We start from the raw sequence: 16,789 nt of genomic DNA, 5'->3' as shown, positions 1-16,789 counted from the left end.
GGAAGAAGTCATAAAACATAAAAGTTACCACTCGATAAATTATAGGAAAACAAAAAATGATGAAAGGAAATGAGAAGATAAAGTATGTCGGTGCGTTCACTGTTTTTCGCTTATTGATGCACAATTAAACACAAGAAACTAATAATAATTCAAGCTTTCTGTTCCAGCAATCCAAACACATGTCACTGCAGATTTCCAATAGGGGAGAAAAAGAGGAAAATAACAAGAAAGATATAATTTAGAACACAAAATATATATATAGGGAATGAATCAGAACCTGCACCACAATTCACAACATGTTCTTATGTCATAAAGGAAGCAAACAGCATAACTTTGCAAATTCTCACATAAGCAAACAATGGCAAACCTATTATTTGCATCGGGCACACCGGATGATAATAATGGAACGGAGATGGGGCACAAAACATAACCAGCAAACAAAATATGAACATTTTTACCCAATACAAGATGGCAGTGTAACTCCATGGCAGGCGAAAGCAACAATGACGTAGATAATAATCAAAAGGATAAGGACCAAGATAACCCTGAAAAATGAAAGTTTACTTTAGAACTGATGGGGCATATTGGCTCAAAAGAGTAAGAAAATCAAACAAATGCACAAGTGATAAAGTTCCTAATCATCATATAAATAAAGATAATCAGCAAACAAGCAGTTGTAATGGATTAATTTGTACAAGAGGGAAATCAGAAACTACAAGCAAATATCTTGGTTAGCATAACAAAACATAAGATAAATTTCCCACTTTCAGGCACTTATAACACCACTTTAAATCATCATTGGTAGTTGAGTTGTTTGCTAGAAGACATGCACAAAATGAAACAAATGAGCACTAACGGGAATAAAAGAAAAGTCTACATTCATTAATTATATTGATAGCATGGAGTATAAGACACCAAGAATTTAAGGTGACAGCCTAATGCTTAAAGGGGACTGGATGCATTTAATTGAGGAAATACTCACGTGAGCTTTACGTTGCGCCACCACACTGAATTCCTAAATCGGCGAGCTTGCCTTCTGAAACGCATCGTATTCCCTTGCATATTTGCAGTTTTATCTACAAGCAAGTCCAGCCGATCACCTCTTTCTAAAACCTTGTCAATATTTTCTATCATAACATTGCGCACCTATAGAGATGCATATCTTACAAATGTGAGAACAATTCAAATTGCAGAAAATTAATTAATGTACCAGAAGACATGCAATCTAAGCCACAGTGGCCAGAATTTATACAGGGGTATGTCAATTAGGAAACCCTTGAACATACATTATTACCAATACATGTTAATAGACACTGTTGACAACTACATAAAGAATTGATCAATGAATGCAAACATCACTCCTGCATAAATATAAAGAAAGGCTCTAACTCTTTTACAGCATGCCCAGCTAAGAAACCCTTCTCGATGTAACACATTTGCAACTTCACAAAATTGAGGTGATCATATAGCCTCTAATTGGAAATTAACTTTGATGTTACTAAAGAAATGGCTAAAATTTCCATCTACATGTCATTATTTTCTGATAATCACTCAGAAATATATAATTAAATAATAAATAAAAGTATGTGTGAAATTTCAACTATTAATAAGAAAAATTCAAACATGCAACATATTTATGTAAATGAAATTTGTGAAATGAATGCACAGACCTATAAGGTGGGGAACAAGAAGCAACCTAATTACTAGTATACATACATAAACTAGATATATCAAAATTATCAAATTCGCATACAGAAAAAAACATCCTATGAAGTGGAACCATATAAATATATCATAAGTTTAACTTAATACAACACTCACATAAAAACCTTAGATCATTGGCTCACTACTTGTTATCAGGATATATGTAACTACCCAAAGAATAAATTTGCCTATGATGAAGTTCATAGAGTAAATTTTCTAAGCCAATGAGTTCCACATTGAAAACTATCCTATTGAAACAGGTCAAGTTATGATTTTATCTCATAAACTGGTTTTCCTAAACTTTGTCAACTATAACAAATACAAAAAAAAAAATGCTTTAGAAAAATAATATCTCAATAAAAAAAGAAAACATATGGTTGAAAATTCATATCAAGGCCAAGCGCCGCCTTGGTCGTACACACATAACATGGAATGAAAGATAATAACTTGAAAAGCGACTAAAAGTGGCTAAAATTATCAAACCAGTACCTGACTCATTTCACCTTTGATCCGGTTTATCCTATCAGCATTAGGGTCACTTGAATAGTACTCCATTTGTTGGCTCAATACCCTCGAGAATTCATCATTCATAGCATAAGCAAGAGCAGTGTGACAAGCACGACCATAGGTCTTCACAAATCTACCATGAATATCATCAAGAAAGGCAAAAGGAATTCTCCCTAAATAAATTACCCAATGAAGAAACACACATCAGCAGGTATAAATATGACCATAATAATCAGCTTACAAGGCAAAGACCGACAAGCAGCAATGGCAAATTATGCAACAAAACCATGCATTCCTTGTCAAACACTTTTAAAGGATAAAATACATATGACCCAAATCAAAGATGACAGCTAGTAGGATATAAAAAATCATTATCAACATTCAAGAAGCCTTTGCCAACAAACAACAAGTATCACTACTCAATCCAGTTGTCATGCTTTCTTGTAATTTCACACATCAAATCCTATTCTGGATATGAAATTGCTCTGTCATTGTTTTCTTTCCAACAGAAACCAATTTATGCAATGTGTCGATTTGGCATTGACAATCCTCTAATTTTCTCAACAAATGGAACAGATAAGTTCCAACACGTAATTTTCTTTCAAAAATCAGGTCACGAGATGATGTGAATAGATCTACAGTTTCATGCAGATTAAGTCAGTAGAAATGGAGTAGGCTGATGCTATAATCCTTTCATCAACAATCAGCTCAGAATTGATTTTCAAGGATCAATACAGACCAATCCTCCAACATCTTATACCTCAGCTATGGAATAAACACTGACTTGGCAGCTAGGCATTGCCTAGGTAGTACAAGCCCTAGCTACCTAGGCACTGCACAAGCACCTAGGTGTACTGCCAAGTAACCTAACAGGTGATTATTTTGGAAAAATATATAAAATATAAAAATATAGTTTATGAGTATCTTGAATAATATTGAGCAAATTTATTTAAAAAGGATAGCAAGTAAATAACAAGCACACTTCCATTCTCAAAAGCATTCATCATCGAAGAAAAACATTTATGCTTTAGTAGTTTAATATAAGCACAAAACTTTGTCCATGATGTCAAGATTGTCAAGCTAAAAAACAAAAGCAAAAATACAATATGTGCATTAGCTATTGCCCACAAAAGTATCAATCCAAAGATTATTTGTATCTTTCTTCTCTCCAATCTTCATTTTTCATATTATCATTATCATTATCATTCTCATAATCCTCCAATGCATAATCAGTATTTTCTTCCATTTCTTTAGAATCCAAGTCCATCTCCTCATTGTCATCTTTCCCATTTGGGTTGTTGCAATTATTTTCTTGCCTTTGCTGACTCCAATCTCCATGTGTGAAGCATCTTCCTTGTTGATCTTCACCCATCTATAGCATGTGATGCTCCATTGACAAACATTTAAGTTTATTAATGGGTTTTAGCTAGTTGATAATTCAGATCTATGAAAGATGGATGTGGGTTTGGGTTGGCCCAATTGGGCTGGATTGAGCTATATTGAAATATTTTTAACTAAGAGGCCAATTAGGTTGTAGGCGGAAATTAATCAGATATGCACTGCCTATGCGGCCGCTTAAGTATACAAGAGGCCAACTAGCATTTACAAGATTAATCAACCCATGCCTAAGCAGACCTATACCCAAAACTGCCTAAGCAGACCACCTACGCTGCCACTTTTAACAACACTTATTGAACCCTAACCAAACACCAAGTGGAAGCATCAAGCTATTTGGAGAAATATCTTATGATGTTTCTTCAGTGGCTTGGATACCATGCCACATCAAAATCAGTAACAAAGTCTCCAAAATGTCCATCAAAATTTCTTCTCCGCAACACAAGAACCAATATAGGATTAATGTTCATCTTCATATTTCATATTAAATATGGGCATTCCTCTGACATGCTAACCCACAAACAATCAAACAATTATGTTGGAGACGCAGGGAAATTACCCGCATAACAGCACCTCTCTGTTCATTACAAATCACTCAACTCAATCCTGTGACTCTCAACTATACTATAATCCCTCCAAATCCTTTATCTCTATAACATACATGTAAATTTAAAGCCAATTAAGCTTCCAAAACTAACAATTTTAATCCATGAAAAATCAACAAAATCTCCAAGCAACCATGGAATAACCAATCAAAATGACTACAAATTTCGCCTTTTTTAGAACCTAATCAAATCATCATCCCCTCACAATACACTAAATCATGCTCAAATTCAATCAAACAAAATAAAAAGTAAGGAAAAAGATCAAAGATCGGAGGGACTCACGGCCGGCGGAATCATCAGCGACGCAAAGGACGGTGATCCCATCGGTCCTCTTAACATGAAACACATACCGATCCTGTGAGTATGAGACGTTGCTGTCGTTGGTTCCCGGGATCTTCTCAAGGATCTGGCGAGCGATGGCGCCGGCGTTGCCCGATGCGGCGCTGAACTCCGCCAGCACCACCGTCCCCCGCGCCACCAGCGCGTACACGATCGCCATTGCCGACCTCTCTCTCTCTCTCTCTCTCTCTCTCTCTCTCTAGACTTTTGATATATGCTTTGAGATCTGTGCAGTATGATGAGATCATCAAAGAACACGAATCTCGAGGCAATGTAGTGGTCTCTTTGCTGTTTGGATTGGAACAGCGAAGCTGACACCGAGGTTTTACGGTATTTCCCCTGAAAAAGGTTGTAATTACATTTGACGTCCTTTCTTGCGCATATACCCTTGCAAAATTTATAATTACGTATGATAACTTTTATTGCGTATATAACCCTTACAAAATAGATAATTTTAAAGCGCTCAACCCCATATTGACAAAAAAAACAAAAATTACATGGATGTATAATATAATAAAATTATTATTTTTTTTATAAATAAGTGACAAACGCCCCTCACATTTAATGGAAATTAACAATATATATAGATATAGAGTATAACCACAAAATAACATGAACAGATCATTAGAAATTAAATTATTATTCTATTTATTTATATAATGTCATGCCCCGAACCTAACCGGGCACGTGGCAACCGCCACGACAACAAGAAGTGGGTCCCACAATGGCCCTCACCTTCAAGTCGCCGTAATACTCAACACAAACCTGCTAATACAGTTACTAGAACATAGAACATTATCAACAATGAAAACATAATAGGGTTCCCTCACACAGGGACCCTAAATACAAGAGAACATCACAATAATACAAACAGGGTTTCAGTTACAATCTAAGAGGTACAAATATAAGAACAATACATAATGGTCAAGTCTAGTGGATCCATAAAATTTACATGCACACTATAACAAACCTAGACAAGAAGAACAGACAAATTACTCTACTGCCTTCACAGCACAACTCAGTCCAACGTCGCAGTCTAAGAAAGGAGAAAGGAGAGTGGTGAGTAACATGTGTTACCCAGTGAGTGGTAACAACATAGATATAACATAGAGAACAAGTATTTCAAATCTTTATCTACCACAATAATACTAACATATAAAAAAAAATTTCAAGTATTCCACATGTTAACAAATAACACAATGCCTAACAATACAATAGGCGAGTAACTGTTTCAACACATTGAACACAGTTAAAGAAAATGCGAGTTGGCCTCAAACCATTCCCAAGCTAGTCGTGGCCGCGACTAGCTACGGGACCACCAAGGTGTTTTAAAACCTTAACAATATAAATGTTGCCCTTTTCTTGGTGTTGGCCACTGAGATTCCCGTGTGGTAACCCCGGGTTTCTCACAAAAATAGAACCCCTGTCAATAGCTCCGCGCACCTCTTGACCAGGGTAAACACAAGGTTAACCATGCCGCCTCCCGTTAGGCCGGACCGTGAAACCCCACACTGCAGTGTCGAACCTAAATCCGTAGTTACCATCAAAATCAAATACAAGAATAGAATTCTTTCCGATTTCCAACTCAAGGAAACCATCAAACAATGTTTAAATACGTAAATTGCATCAACCCTTATTCCATTTGCAAATAACATACTTACACATGTAAACATGTTTATTCCAAAATGAATACATATAAGTATTCTAGGTTTAGCCATTTCAAATATATTCATACTCACAATATATATATATATATATATATATCAAATTTATGTTATAAAACACATAAGGAAATACTGTAATACTCTTGATTGTTAAATCTATGCATTTACGAATTAAACCACTCACAGAACTATTTGTCTCATCTCGAGACGTGCTCACTGATCAGCGAGTTCCTTCCCCTTGGAGGATGTTTCGCCACCTAGATACAAGCAGGGAATCCAAATACTAATGAACATAAGAATGATAACTAAAAGGAATGCATGTAAATGCAATTATACAAGTCGACTACGAAACCTTAGGGTTTTGAGGTAAAACAGCGTCATTTTGGACCCAAATGACATCAGAATGAAGTAACCTAGTTCCAAAGAGTTAAGGGTAAGAACGGCTTCAATTTGGACCAAGGAAATACCCGAAAACGCTCAAAATTTTCAGTGCTAGATACAGTAAAACCGGAACTTATACTATGGTTTTCTTCAAATTTACAACACTAAATCAAGAAATTTCTTCAACAACATTCTCATATATGAATCACAAATTATTGGCTTCAATTTGAGACTATAAACCATCAAATCCATGGAGAGATCGAAGTTTTTAAAGAAAATCTAAAAGCAAGAAATACGGGAGAAATACTAAATGAAAACATTAGATCTAAAGCTTACCAAGTTCAGGAGTGAGGGCGGAAGGAGTTTGGTATTTTAGTTCACCGGAAATGCTTGCCGGAAAAAAATTCCTTCTAATGTTGTGGTCGGCCGAATAAGAAACGAAGAAGAAAAAGTAATGAAGAAGAAGGAGACAGGTTTGGCTCTCTCTTTCTTTTCTTCTTTTTTTTTTAGGAAATGACCTAATTGCCTCCTAATAGAGAAATAATAGAAAATAGATCCAAATGACGGAATTGCCCCCGGTTTTTCACATAAAAGCTACCATGCAAACATGGAAAAAATGTCACTACTGCTAAATGACCATTTTAGCCCTAATGCAAGCATAAAAATCTAAAGAGGTCCGAGGTCTAAATCAGTACAGGGTACAATATATAAAATGTTATTTATCTGTGTAGTCCTCAATGAATATATTTATTATATCTCTGAAAAGAATTATGCATTTAAATATACAAGGATGGTGGAAAATAAATAAAATATAAACAATGAATTAATTAAACGTTTAATTAATCCCACATATGACTTTGGAATTTTTATATTTTGATGTGATAGTGCACTAATTTCTTGTGGAGTAATTTAAATTGATCCCTTTGAACAAGCTTCGTACAAATCATATTAAATTAAACTCGAATTAATTTTATTTATTTCACTTCTTATATTTTCAAACATAACATGTGAAACAATTTTTTTTTTTTACAAAAACAACAAGCTACTCATCATTAAAAGATTATCCAAGGACAAGCAGATTTGATGGTGCACTATTTATATGGGTAAAAATTTTGAGTGATCATTGTTCTATGCCCAATCTCCACTTTGGTCACTGAATTTCAATTTGTATCTTTTTAATCACTGACATCAATTCCTTTTCAGCGGGAGGTCATCCATATGATTTCGATCATTTTTTGCTGAGCTGGCAACCGAAAGTATACGTCAACCATTAAATTTGATTTAATTAATCCACGTTGATGATTGACATGTCACTTGGAGAACCTATCACCCGAGTTTTCATCCAAGTCAGCCTCCAACTCAGCAAAACTCATCCACGTAAGCCATACTTTCCCCTTTCTCTTGAGAGAGCCACGACCCCACTCCATCTCCCACTTTTCCAGCGTGCAACCGAGAAAGAAGTTCTTCACCGACGGCGCCATCCTCCACCGACAGTGCGATACTTCATCGAAGGGATCTTCCTTTACCGGTAGAGAGGAGATCACAACAGTCCAACACTCGAGATCTGCCCAATCAAGGGTAAGAAAGATAGGACTATGGTCGAGCATCACCGGCTACAACATTCGACCAAGAAAGAGGAAGGAAAGTAGATTACTGGCTGATTCGACCAAGGAAGTGGGAGGAGATCACCAACAAATCACTAACTACATCATTTTTTGTTTTTTGGTTGTTTTGGCGCTTTTGATCCTTCTGGGAATTGAATCCATGAGAGGTTAATTTGTAGATGCTATAATTAATTTGTGAGTGGAATGAGAATAGTGTTGGAAAACTTCATGGAATTTGATGAAAAATACAGCACAACAATCCAGCTTAATCCCTACTGAACTGAGAAGCAGAACTCCCATCCTTGCTATGATCCAACTTCTCCGAATGAACAAAGAACTCCAAACTTGATCTGTGAACAAGAATCAAAGAAAGAAAATGAGTAGAAAAGCAATGTTCTAGAGGAGAAAAACTTATTTCAGTGATCTAAAGATTTACAGAGAAGAGCCTGAAAATGCTCAGACATTAGAACAATAGCTGTAGGAAAATTGTTATATAACTAATTAGCTAACTCAACATCAGTTATAACTGATTTGCTGAGTTGGCATCAAATGATTTGGTATTAGTTTTAACTAAAAGCTGAGCTAGCATAAGTTGTAAGATCACGTGCTCTTCATGTGATTTGTAATGAAAGAAAACAGCAACTGCTTGTCCTAATTTTCTGAAATTCCATCATCTTCATCTTGTATTAGTCAACGAGCAATGAATTTATCTTCTCCTCATTTTTATGTTTTGTTAACTTAACCTTCCCCAACAAATAGAGCTTGCTATGTTAATAAATCTGTTGTTAGTGATATTATATTGCAAAATACAATATTGTAGAACACAAAATTGGATGAAATACGACTTTGTATTTGATTTTAATAACACACAAAGAAAGGGATGACCTTAGTATTAAAAAAAAGTTAGTGTTAAGTCATAAACTACGATTCTGCAGGCAAGAATTGGTTTGCTGCAAACGCACATGTTACTTTCGATACATGTTCTAGAATTTCACATGCGAAACCTGATAAAGTTTTAACAAAACAAAGTGTACAAGGTCCCACTAGTCATAGCAAGCATTGTAAGCAATGAAAAGAAATAAAAAAAGGTACAAAATTTGAAGCATCACTTTCTTTGAGGATGCATTTTATTGTCTTCCAGCTCCACTGCTTCCTCCTCCAGGACCTGGTGGAAGCCACGCATTCCTTTATTTCCCCTTACCACCTAATTTCTTACTATCTTTAGATTTTTTTTATCAATTACTATTCCTTGCAATACAGGAGGTCTTGTTTGGAAACTGCTTCCTGGCCTGACTTTTGTAGAGCTTTGCTTCTCTTCCTATAATCCCAACTGTTATTGTCACTCCTTCTACACTTGACTTTGAAGATGGAGTTGAAGGTCTAGAAGTGGGTCGATCAGCTATTTTATTGATCTACACTTGAAAGGGCATAAGCAGGTTAGTCTTTTGCAGTTATGTATGTAGTGTCAACAATTCGAGCTTCACTTTGGGGAATTGAGTATTCTTTCTGGGTTAGTTGACGCATACCTTTGATACTAATGAAATTGCCCTAGTTCCATCTTCTGTAAGATTCTGGTATGTAGTTGGTGGGTTGGATAGTTTGTAACCAAGTATTTGAAGCTAGGTTGTGTTAAAAAAAAAAACAAAGTAGATATTCAAGCATTATTTTGGGAATTGATTGTTACATACTTTTGATTTCGATGGAGTTGATAAATTTCCAGCTACTTTAAGACTCTCTTTTGGCAGGATATATATCAACAAGCACATTGAATACTTTCAGAAATCATGCCACACCAACGACTATCCTAGTTAATGAAGGTCATCCCAAGAACTCAAGGAAATTAATTACAGCAATACCTACTCAAATGATGATGCAATTGGTATTCTTCCATGATTGTGGACAGGTATGTCAATTATCTTGACATAGACAAAGTCAACATAAGCTAAAGCTTAAACTATTCACATTGCGTAAGTAGGAAAATACTTGTGAAAGGTGTCCCTGAGTCCCAATTGTTCTGCCATTTGCATTGTCTCCACTTACATTGTTGCCTCTTATTATTTTAGCCTAGTACTTACAACAGAATTAGTCTATGATAAATTAAAAATCTCATCCCACATTACATCATATACATACCTCAATAAAATGCTCCTCAAGGACCTCAGGATCAATGTTCTCCATGGGGTCCTCTTTAGTGCTACCACACCGCCAAAATTAAATTGGTTATCATAATCAATTGAACCATTACAAATGGATTATTAAAACAATTTTGAATTTTGCAAATGTGCTCACAACTTTGTTCCCCCACAGTGCGTGTCTCTCTTCCTCCCATAAAGCAATCAACAACAAAAAATCTGATGCACATTAAAAACCAATACTTGCAGTCGATGGAATTTTCTGTTGTGGCCTGCAACCCCACAAATACACATTTTATTGGCACCTTTTTTCTACTGATTTTTCCTTTTTTTGAAGCCAGTGTTTTCTTCAAGTGGGTCCTTCTCTCCTTAGCATAGGTTTCCTGCCCATGTTTCTGTTTGGTGGTTCAGGTGGAATCATGGGGCCTTGTGGACTTATGGGCCAACAATTAGAGCTTTGGGTTGGGTAGAGGATGTGTTCATAAGTTGCTAGGTATGTACTAACCTTATAGTGCTCATCTAGGTAATCCTTAGGTCTTTTTTATTGTAATATAGAGATGCAATTGCATGAGAACATGGGATACCTGTTAACTGTCATTTCCTATAAGTGCAACTTTGCTCAACACAATCAACAATGAATTGGCCCTCTGCACACACAACTTGGTATTTATCACCACCACTCCAAATTTTCTTGCATGACCAACTAAGTTGTTTGGATTTTTCCAACTTGTTCAGAATCTTAGGGCAATGTTCTGTTGTGCATTTTCTCATTACATCTCTTCTTTTTTAGATTTTGGTCATAAGTTGTGTTCTAATCATTTTATACATCCTAACTATGCCCTTGGTTCTAGCCACAAGAATTGTGTTGTTGAAGCACTCATACAGGTTGTTGAGTAACATGCCACACTTAAATTGAGACAGCCTGTTTGGATGCGTAGTAAATTTTTCTGTAGGAATTTTATTCCATAAGATTCAGAAATTATTCCTTTGGAATTTAATACAGGAATAATTCCTACATAATTAGTGTTTGGATGTGCGCAAGAATTTTTCTATAAAAATTTTTAATTTTAAAAATGAAACTAGCCGTTAGAGTTTTTAAAAAGAAACTAGCCGTTGAAGTTTTTGAAAAATTAGCCGTTGGAGTTTTTTAAAAACTAGTCGGTAACAATTTCTCTCTATTTAAAACCAACACTCTTATGCCATTTGTAAACTTATTAGCTTAAATTTTTACGTCTCAAAGTCATTTGTTTCAATATGGATCTGGATCAATGGAGAAAGATTAATGAAGATGATGACGAATCTATGTTCACCATTTTACCAAGTTTATTTCCTGTAAGTTCATAAACTAGGCCTTGTCATACATCAATATTAACAGGCGATGCATATGTTCAAAAAACTCTTGAAGGTCATGAAGCACGTTGTAAGCGTGAATTTTGTATGGAGCCTCGTATATTTCAAGCACTTGCTAATTATTTAAGAGAAAGATCTCTTCTTCGAAGCTCGAAAAGGGTTACATATCGAGGAACAACTAGCAATGTTTATGTACACTCTTGCGTACAACGCTAGTAATCATGACGTACAAGAATGTTTTCAACATTCAGCAGAAACCCTTAGCCGTTATTTTAAAAAAGTGCTTGAAGCTATTACTACTCTTACGACTACATATATAGAATCGCCACCAACAACTACATCACCAGTTATCCATAATAATAGACATTTTTTTCTATATTTCAAGGTTAGAAATTTTTATATTGTCTTTTTATTTATTATTTACGTTTTTTATATATTCTCTTAACAAATATTATGGGTTTTTTATTTTAGGATTGTATTGGTGCTATTGATGGAACACATGTTCCAATCACTATTTCTTTGGCCTTGTAAGATACTTATAGAAATAGAAAACAAACATTATCCCAGAATGTCATGGTCGTATGTGATTTTAACCTATATTTTGTATATGTTCGAGCTGGTTGGGAAGGTTCTGCTTCTGATGCTAGAGTACTTCAGCATTCAATTGACCAAGGTTTCTATATCCCCCCCCCCCCAATAAATAATACATAGTGGATGTAGGATATGCAAATACTCCAAATTTTATTGCCTTATACTGGGATGTGCATCATCACTTACAGGAGCAAGGACGGTCAGGATGTAGACCAAGTAATTACAAAGAACTATTTAATTTGTGACATGCTTCATTGAGAAATCATGTTGAACGCATTATTGGTGTCTTGAAAATGAGATTTCCTATACTTAAAGTTGCAACCTTTCATCCAATATATTCCCAAACTGATATAGTAGTTGCAGCATGTGTCTTGCATAATTCATACGTATACACAATGGCATGGATGAAATCGAAGAAATCAGTAATGGAGCTGACGAAGTTACCATCCCAAATGAAGATGATACATATCAAAATGATGTCAATGTACTAAACTCTGATTGTATTGCAGGTGCTCGCAAAAGAGATGAAATAACAATGCAAATGTGGAATGATTACTGTAACTATCATAGAAATGTCATTTAACTAATGTGTAAGTTTATCGATGTGGTTTTATTTTGGGGCTACAATTATCAATATGTAACTTTATCAATGTTGCCTTATTTATAAAATCCTCTTTCTTGTTATTAAGCAATAGAATATCCACAAATAATTCAAAAACCTGCCAGCAAATAAACAAGTATATCTCAAACAAATAAATACATCTCATAAACATAATGTCTTACATAAAAGATTCAAGTCATTTAAACATAACGTCTTACATAAACCAAAACGGTTTACATGTAACTAAATATAAAAAACATAGAACATAACATTGTTTTTAATTAATCATTTACCTAAGCCACAACACTTTCTGTTCTTCATTGATGAGACTGAAGAAGATTTCACCATTGTCCTTATCTTTAAACAATATTGTAATTTTAACAAAAATTTTATCTGGAAATTGATCACACAACACATTAAATGCCGCCATGCATTCTCCTATGGTGTACTTCTCCTCTCCTGAGTTAATTTTCACAGCATCAATATTTATGTCCATCTCAGCTCGACGTATATCTATATATTGTTCTAAGAATGACTCTTGAACATTTTTTCGCTTTCGGTCTTTTTTTCTTCTTTGCACTTCATCTCCTAACCTTTGCCGGCTTGCACTACATGAGTTTTGGGGTTGTGAAATATTTGGTTGACTGCATGGAGGCTCTACTTGTGTAAAATCAGGATTCTGTCTCTATTTCGGGTGTAGACAATGATTGGATGGGATCATTTGGAGCCGGAATGCTTGGAGATGGAGTGTCCATTGGTACATTTGCATAATAATCTACATCATGAGAGCGTCTTCCTTCTGCATATCTCCCTGTGTAATAAATGTACACATTATTAGAAAATATATGAACAAATCTTTAAAACAAACATTAGTAAACAACACATTTTTACCCTCATAAATCTCCTGCAGTGTTGTAAAATATAGAAAGGGTTTTTGATGCCACCTTCTAGCTTCTTTATTTCTCTGCATTTTTTGATGAAAATTATTAAGATAAATTATTGCATAAAGTTTGTAAATTATGTGATAAAAATATATACCTCAAGTAGTGGTGCCCAAACTTCTTCAGCGGCTTCTACCATATTTTTTTCATAACCCCATCCAAAGCCACTTAATTCGATAAACCCTTTTAGAATCTTGTAAATTTTTTTAGCTCTTGTTCTAATGCTTTAACTTGTACAACTGTGCATTTTAAATTAGGGAATTTCGTTATCATATCACGCAATATTTTATTCCATGCTTCTTTAGTCCATCCATTTTGTGAGTGGTACACTGGAACGTTATAATCACCCAACAATTTTACTAGATGAGCCTTATGATTTTTATTAAATTTGGCCCTTGTGTCGGTCTTTTCTTGAGTTGCTATCTATGCAACCAAAAGAAATTCTATCAATTCTGCAATATCAAACAATTCAACAAAATTATTATTTGACCCACTGAAATTCTATCAATTTTGCAAATATCAAACAATGTTGACCAAAGAACTTGAGCCACTGAATTATAACTTCAAGTTGTCAGTGCAACTTTATTTCATTTTCTTTAGACTTGCTATTGATGTTCTTTAATCTCCTGACATTTTTAATAATAGTATCCGACATTTGTCACAAGCTATCTCTCATGTATGCACTAGGTAATGGTGGGTATTATGGCATTGGCACTTGACAACATCCCCCAAAATATTAAAAAGTAGGAAGAGTGGGCTATGAATTTAGTACCTTCATAATAATCTATAGAAAAACAAATAACAAGCAAACAAGGCATTAATCTGTATCAGCCTGTGGTCATGTCCCATGAGTATTTATGGTAATGACCCACTTCATTTTTTATAGGATTGTTTCTATAACTATATTTCAAATTTAAAAATTTAATACATGGATTTTTTAATTTTAGTTACAATATTATTATTATTGCACATATAAACATACAAATCTCAATGTAAACACCATTGTATTTATTAATCCAATTCACTATATAAGAACTACAGAGATACAAGAAGAAAAAGACTAACCATTTGCAATTAGTGAATTACCTGCATATGACAAAAGAAAATGGCTTGGAAAAGAGGGCCAGTAGTAAACTAGTAGTTTGTTTGTTGGTGATGATGGATTGGTCCAAACATAATAAAAGAATTGTTCATGGTTGGTTGATAATTGGACCTAACGATTAGATTGGATGACAAGATGAATGGGTGAACTGTTTACTTACATTTAAAAAAACAAAACCATTGAGATCAACACCATCAAGCACGGAAAATAGAAATTTAAAAAAAATAGTCATTGAAATCAACACCATTAAGAACAAAAAACCGAAATTAAATAGGAAAAAAAACCCCAATTGAAACCAGCCTATCACCATTGATTATATATGGACATTGATAACATTCCATAACATGCCAACCATTAAATATACAAATAGAAAAAAGATTCACAAATTAAAAGATCATCACTCACTTTACCCTGTTGTTCATCAACTCAAAACCATATAATTAATATGATAGTTATTCTAGATCTGCAGTAACATTTAACTGACTGTATAATGCTTTTAACTGATCATATCATGAACATAAAATGACTTCAAATTATCCCTCTCACACTTTTTTATTTTCTTATCTATATATTTATATACATATACAACAAACTGAAGTTTTTACATGTGATTCCCTCTGATCTGTAGACAATTAAAACACTATTTATAATCAAGACAATGCCATTTCTTTCTCTAGTCTTCTATCGCTCTCTCTCTCTCTCTCTCTCTCTTTCTCTATCTCTCTCTCTCTCTCCACATTACTTCATCTGAAATATGTTGCTCCTTGTCTCTTTTCTCCTTCCATCTTTAACTAGAACCTTTGCCATCATCCAACTGAAATCTCACCATCTATATATCCCTAGTTTGATCTCTGATGTCAAGTAATAGAAACACTGATGAGCAGATCATTGATCTCATCTCCAAGTTAGACTTTACTTCTAAAGGCTCATACTAGGAACAATGACAGGGTATGTATGCAAATTGCAAACTAATTTCAATCATTTTCATGATGCTTTTTATATACATATATATACAGACCTTGCAAGGGGGATCGGATGGCTGAATGAGGAAATGGGCGCTTGGGGAGAGCGCTTGAACACCCAATGGCGAGGAAGATCAAGGAGGAAGAACACAGTGTGATTCTGAGATGAGCTAGAGAGCAATCTTGAGATTTTCCTATTCCTATCAAATATCAGCCAGGTTATAGGAAGGACTAGCGCCGATGAAGAAGCTGGACGATGCACGAACTCCAACTCCACTATCCTTGGACTACTTCTTCAATGGGCACAGTTTCACCGTCGGGATCCAACCGGGGGAGAAGATGGAGGCGGAGGGAGTGGGAGACGGACGAAGAAGCTTGGCGGCCAATCCCAAATGAAAGCCCTTGACACTTGTTCGTAGCACCCACATGAAAAACAAAGGAAAAAAAATTTGTGTTCCCCCACTTTGTAAAATTCCTATGGAATTATGATTTCATAGGAATTTTAACCTGTAAAAAGAATACCCAAACACTAATTCCTATGATTTCCTATGTAATATTAAATTCCATAGGAATGGTGGCCATTCCTATGGAATTTAATGGTAGCCAAACAGCATTTTAAAGTGTGACCTACTCCAATGCACAGAGTCAATGTTTTTCATATGAGTGTGTGCATCTGCTGACATACATTTAAGAGTATCCATAGCTAGGTTAAATGCTAGTATGTAACTGGACTTGGCACAAGACCATAGGTGCATAACTGATCCTTAAGAGTCTTGCCTTTGAATTTTTTCCTAAAGTTTATATGCAAATACCTCACACAATATCTATGTTCACTGTATGGGAACAACTCTTCAATTGCATTTTGGAGGCCCTACGTGGTCAATGTTTTATTTTATTTTTTCCATGTAAGA

General features: G+C 35.0%; 1 protein-coding gene and 1 long non-coding RNA gene across 2 annotated transcripts; both read right to left on the bottom strand.

The window, feature by feature from the left end:
* Positions 1-139: 139 nt before the first annotated feature.
* On the bottom strand, positions 140-4,742 carry LOC120269349 (vesicle-associated membrane protein 711-like). The gene is made up of 4 exons (XM_039276687.1): positions 4,494-4,742; positions 2,194-2,384; positions 983-1,146; positions 140-545 (listed from the first exon to the last, which is right to left on the bottom strand). The coding sequence occupies exons 1-4, from the start codon at positions 4,708-4,710 to the stop codon at positions 455-457; spliced, it is 663 nt and encodes a 220-aa protein (XP_039132621.1). The 5' UTR covers positions 4,711-4,742; the 3' UTR covers positions 140-454.
* An 8,291-nt stretch (positions 4,743-13,033) lies between these two features.
* Positions 13,034-16,419, bottom strand: LOC120268794. Its single transcript, XR_005539028.1, has 4 exons — positions 15,935-16,419; positions 13,912-14,266; positions 13,765-13,837; positions 13,034-13,684 (listed from the first exon to the last, which is right to left on the bottom strand). It is a non-coding gene; the product is annotated as an uncharacterized LOC120268794 (long non-coding RNA).
* Positions 16,420-16,789: the final 370 nt, after the last annotated feature.

The sequence above is a fragment of the Dioscorea cayenensis genome, chromosome 9 (genome assembly GCF_009730915.1).
Source record: "Dioscorea cayenensis subsp. rotundata cultivar TDr96_F1 chromosome 9, TDr96_F1_v2_PseudoChromosome.rev07_lg8_w22 25.fasta, whole genome shotgun sequence".
Classification (NCBI taxonomy): domain Eukaryota; kingdom Viridiplantae; phylum Streptophyta; class Magnoliopsida; order Dioscoreales; family Dioscoreaceae; genus Dioscorea; species Dioscorea cayenensis.
This window is presented reverse-complemented; position numbering and strand designations above follow the sequence as displayed.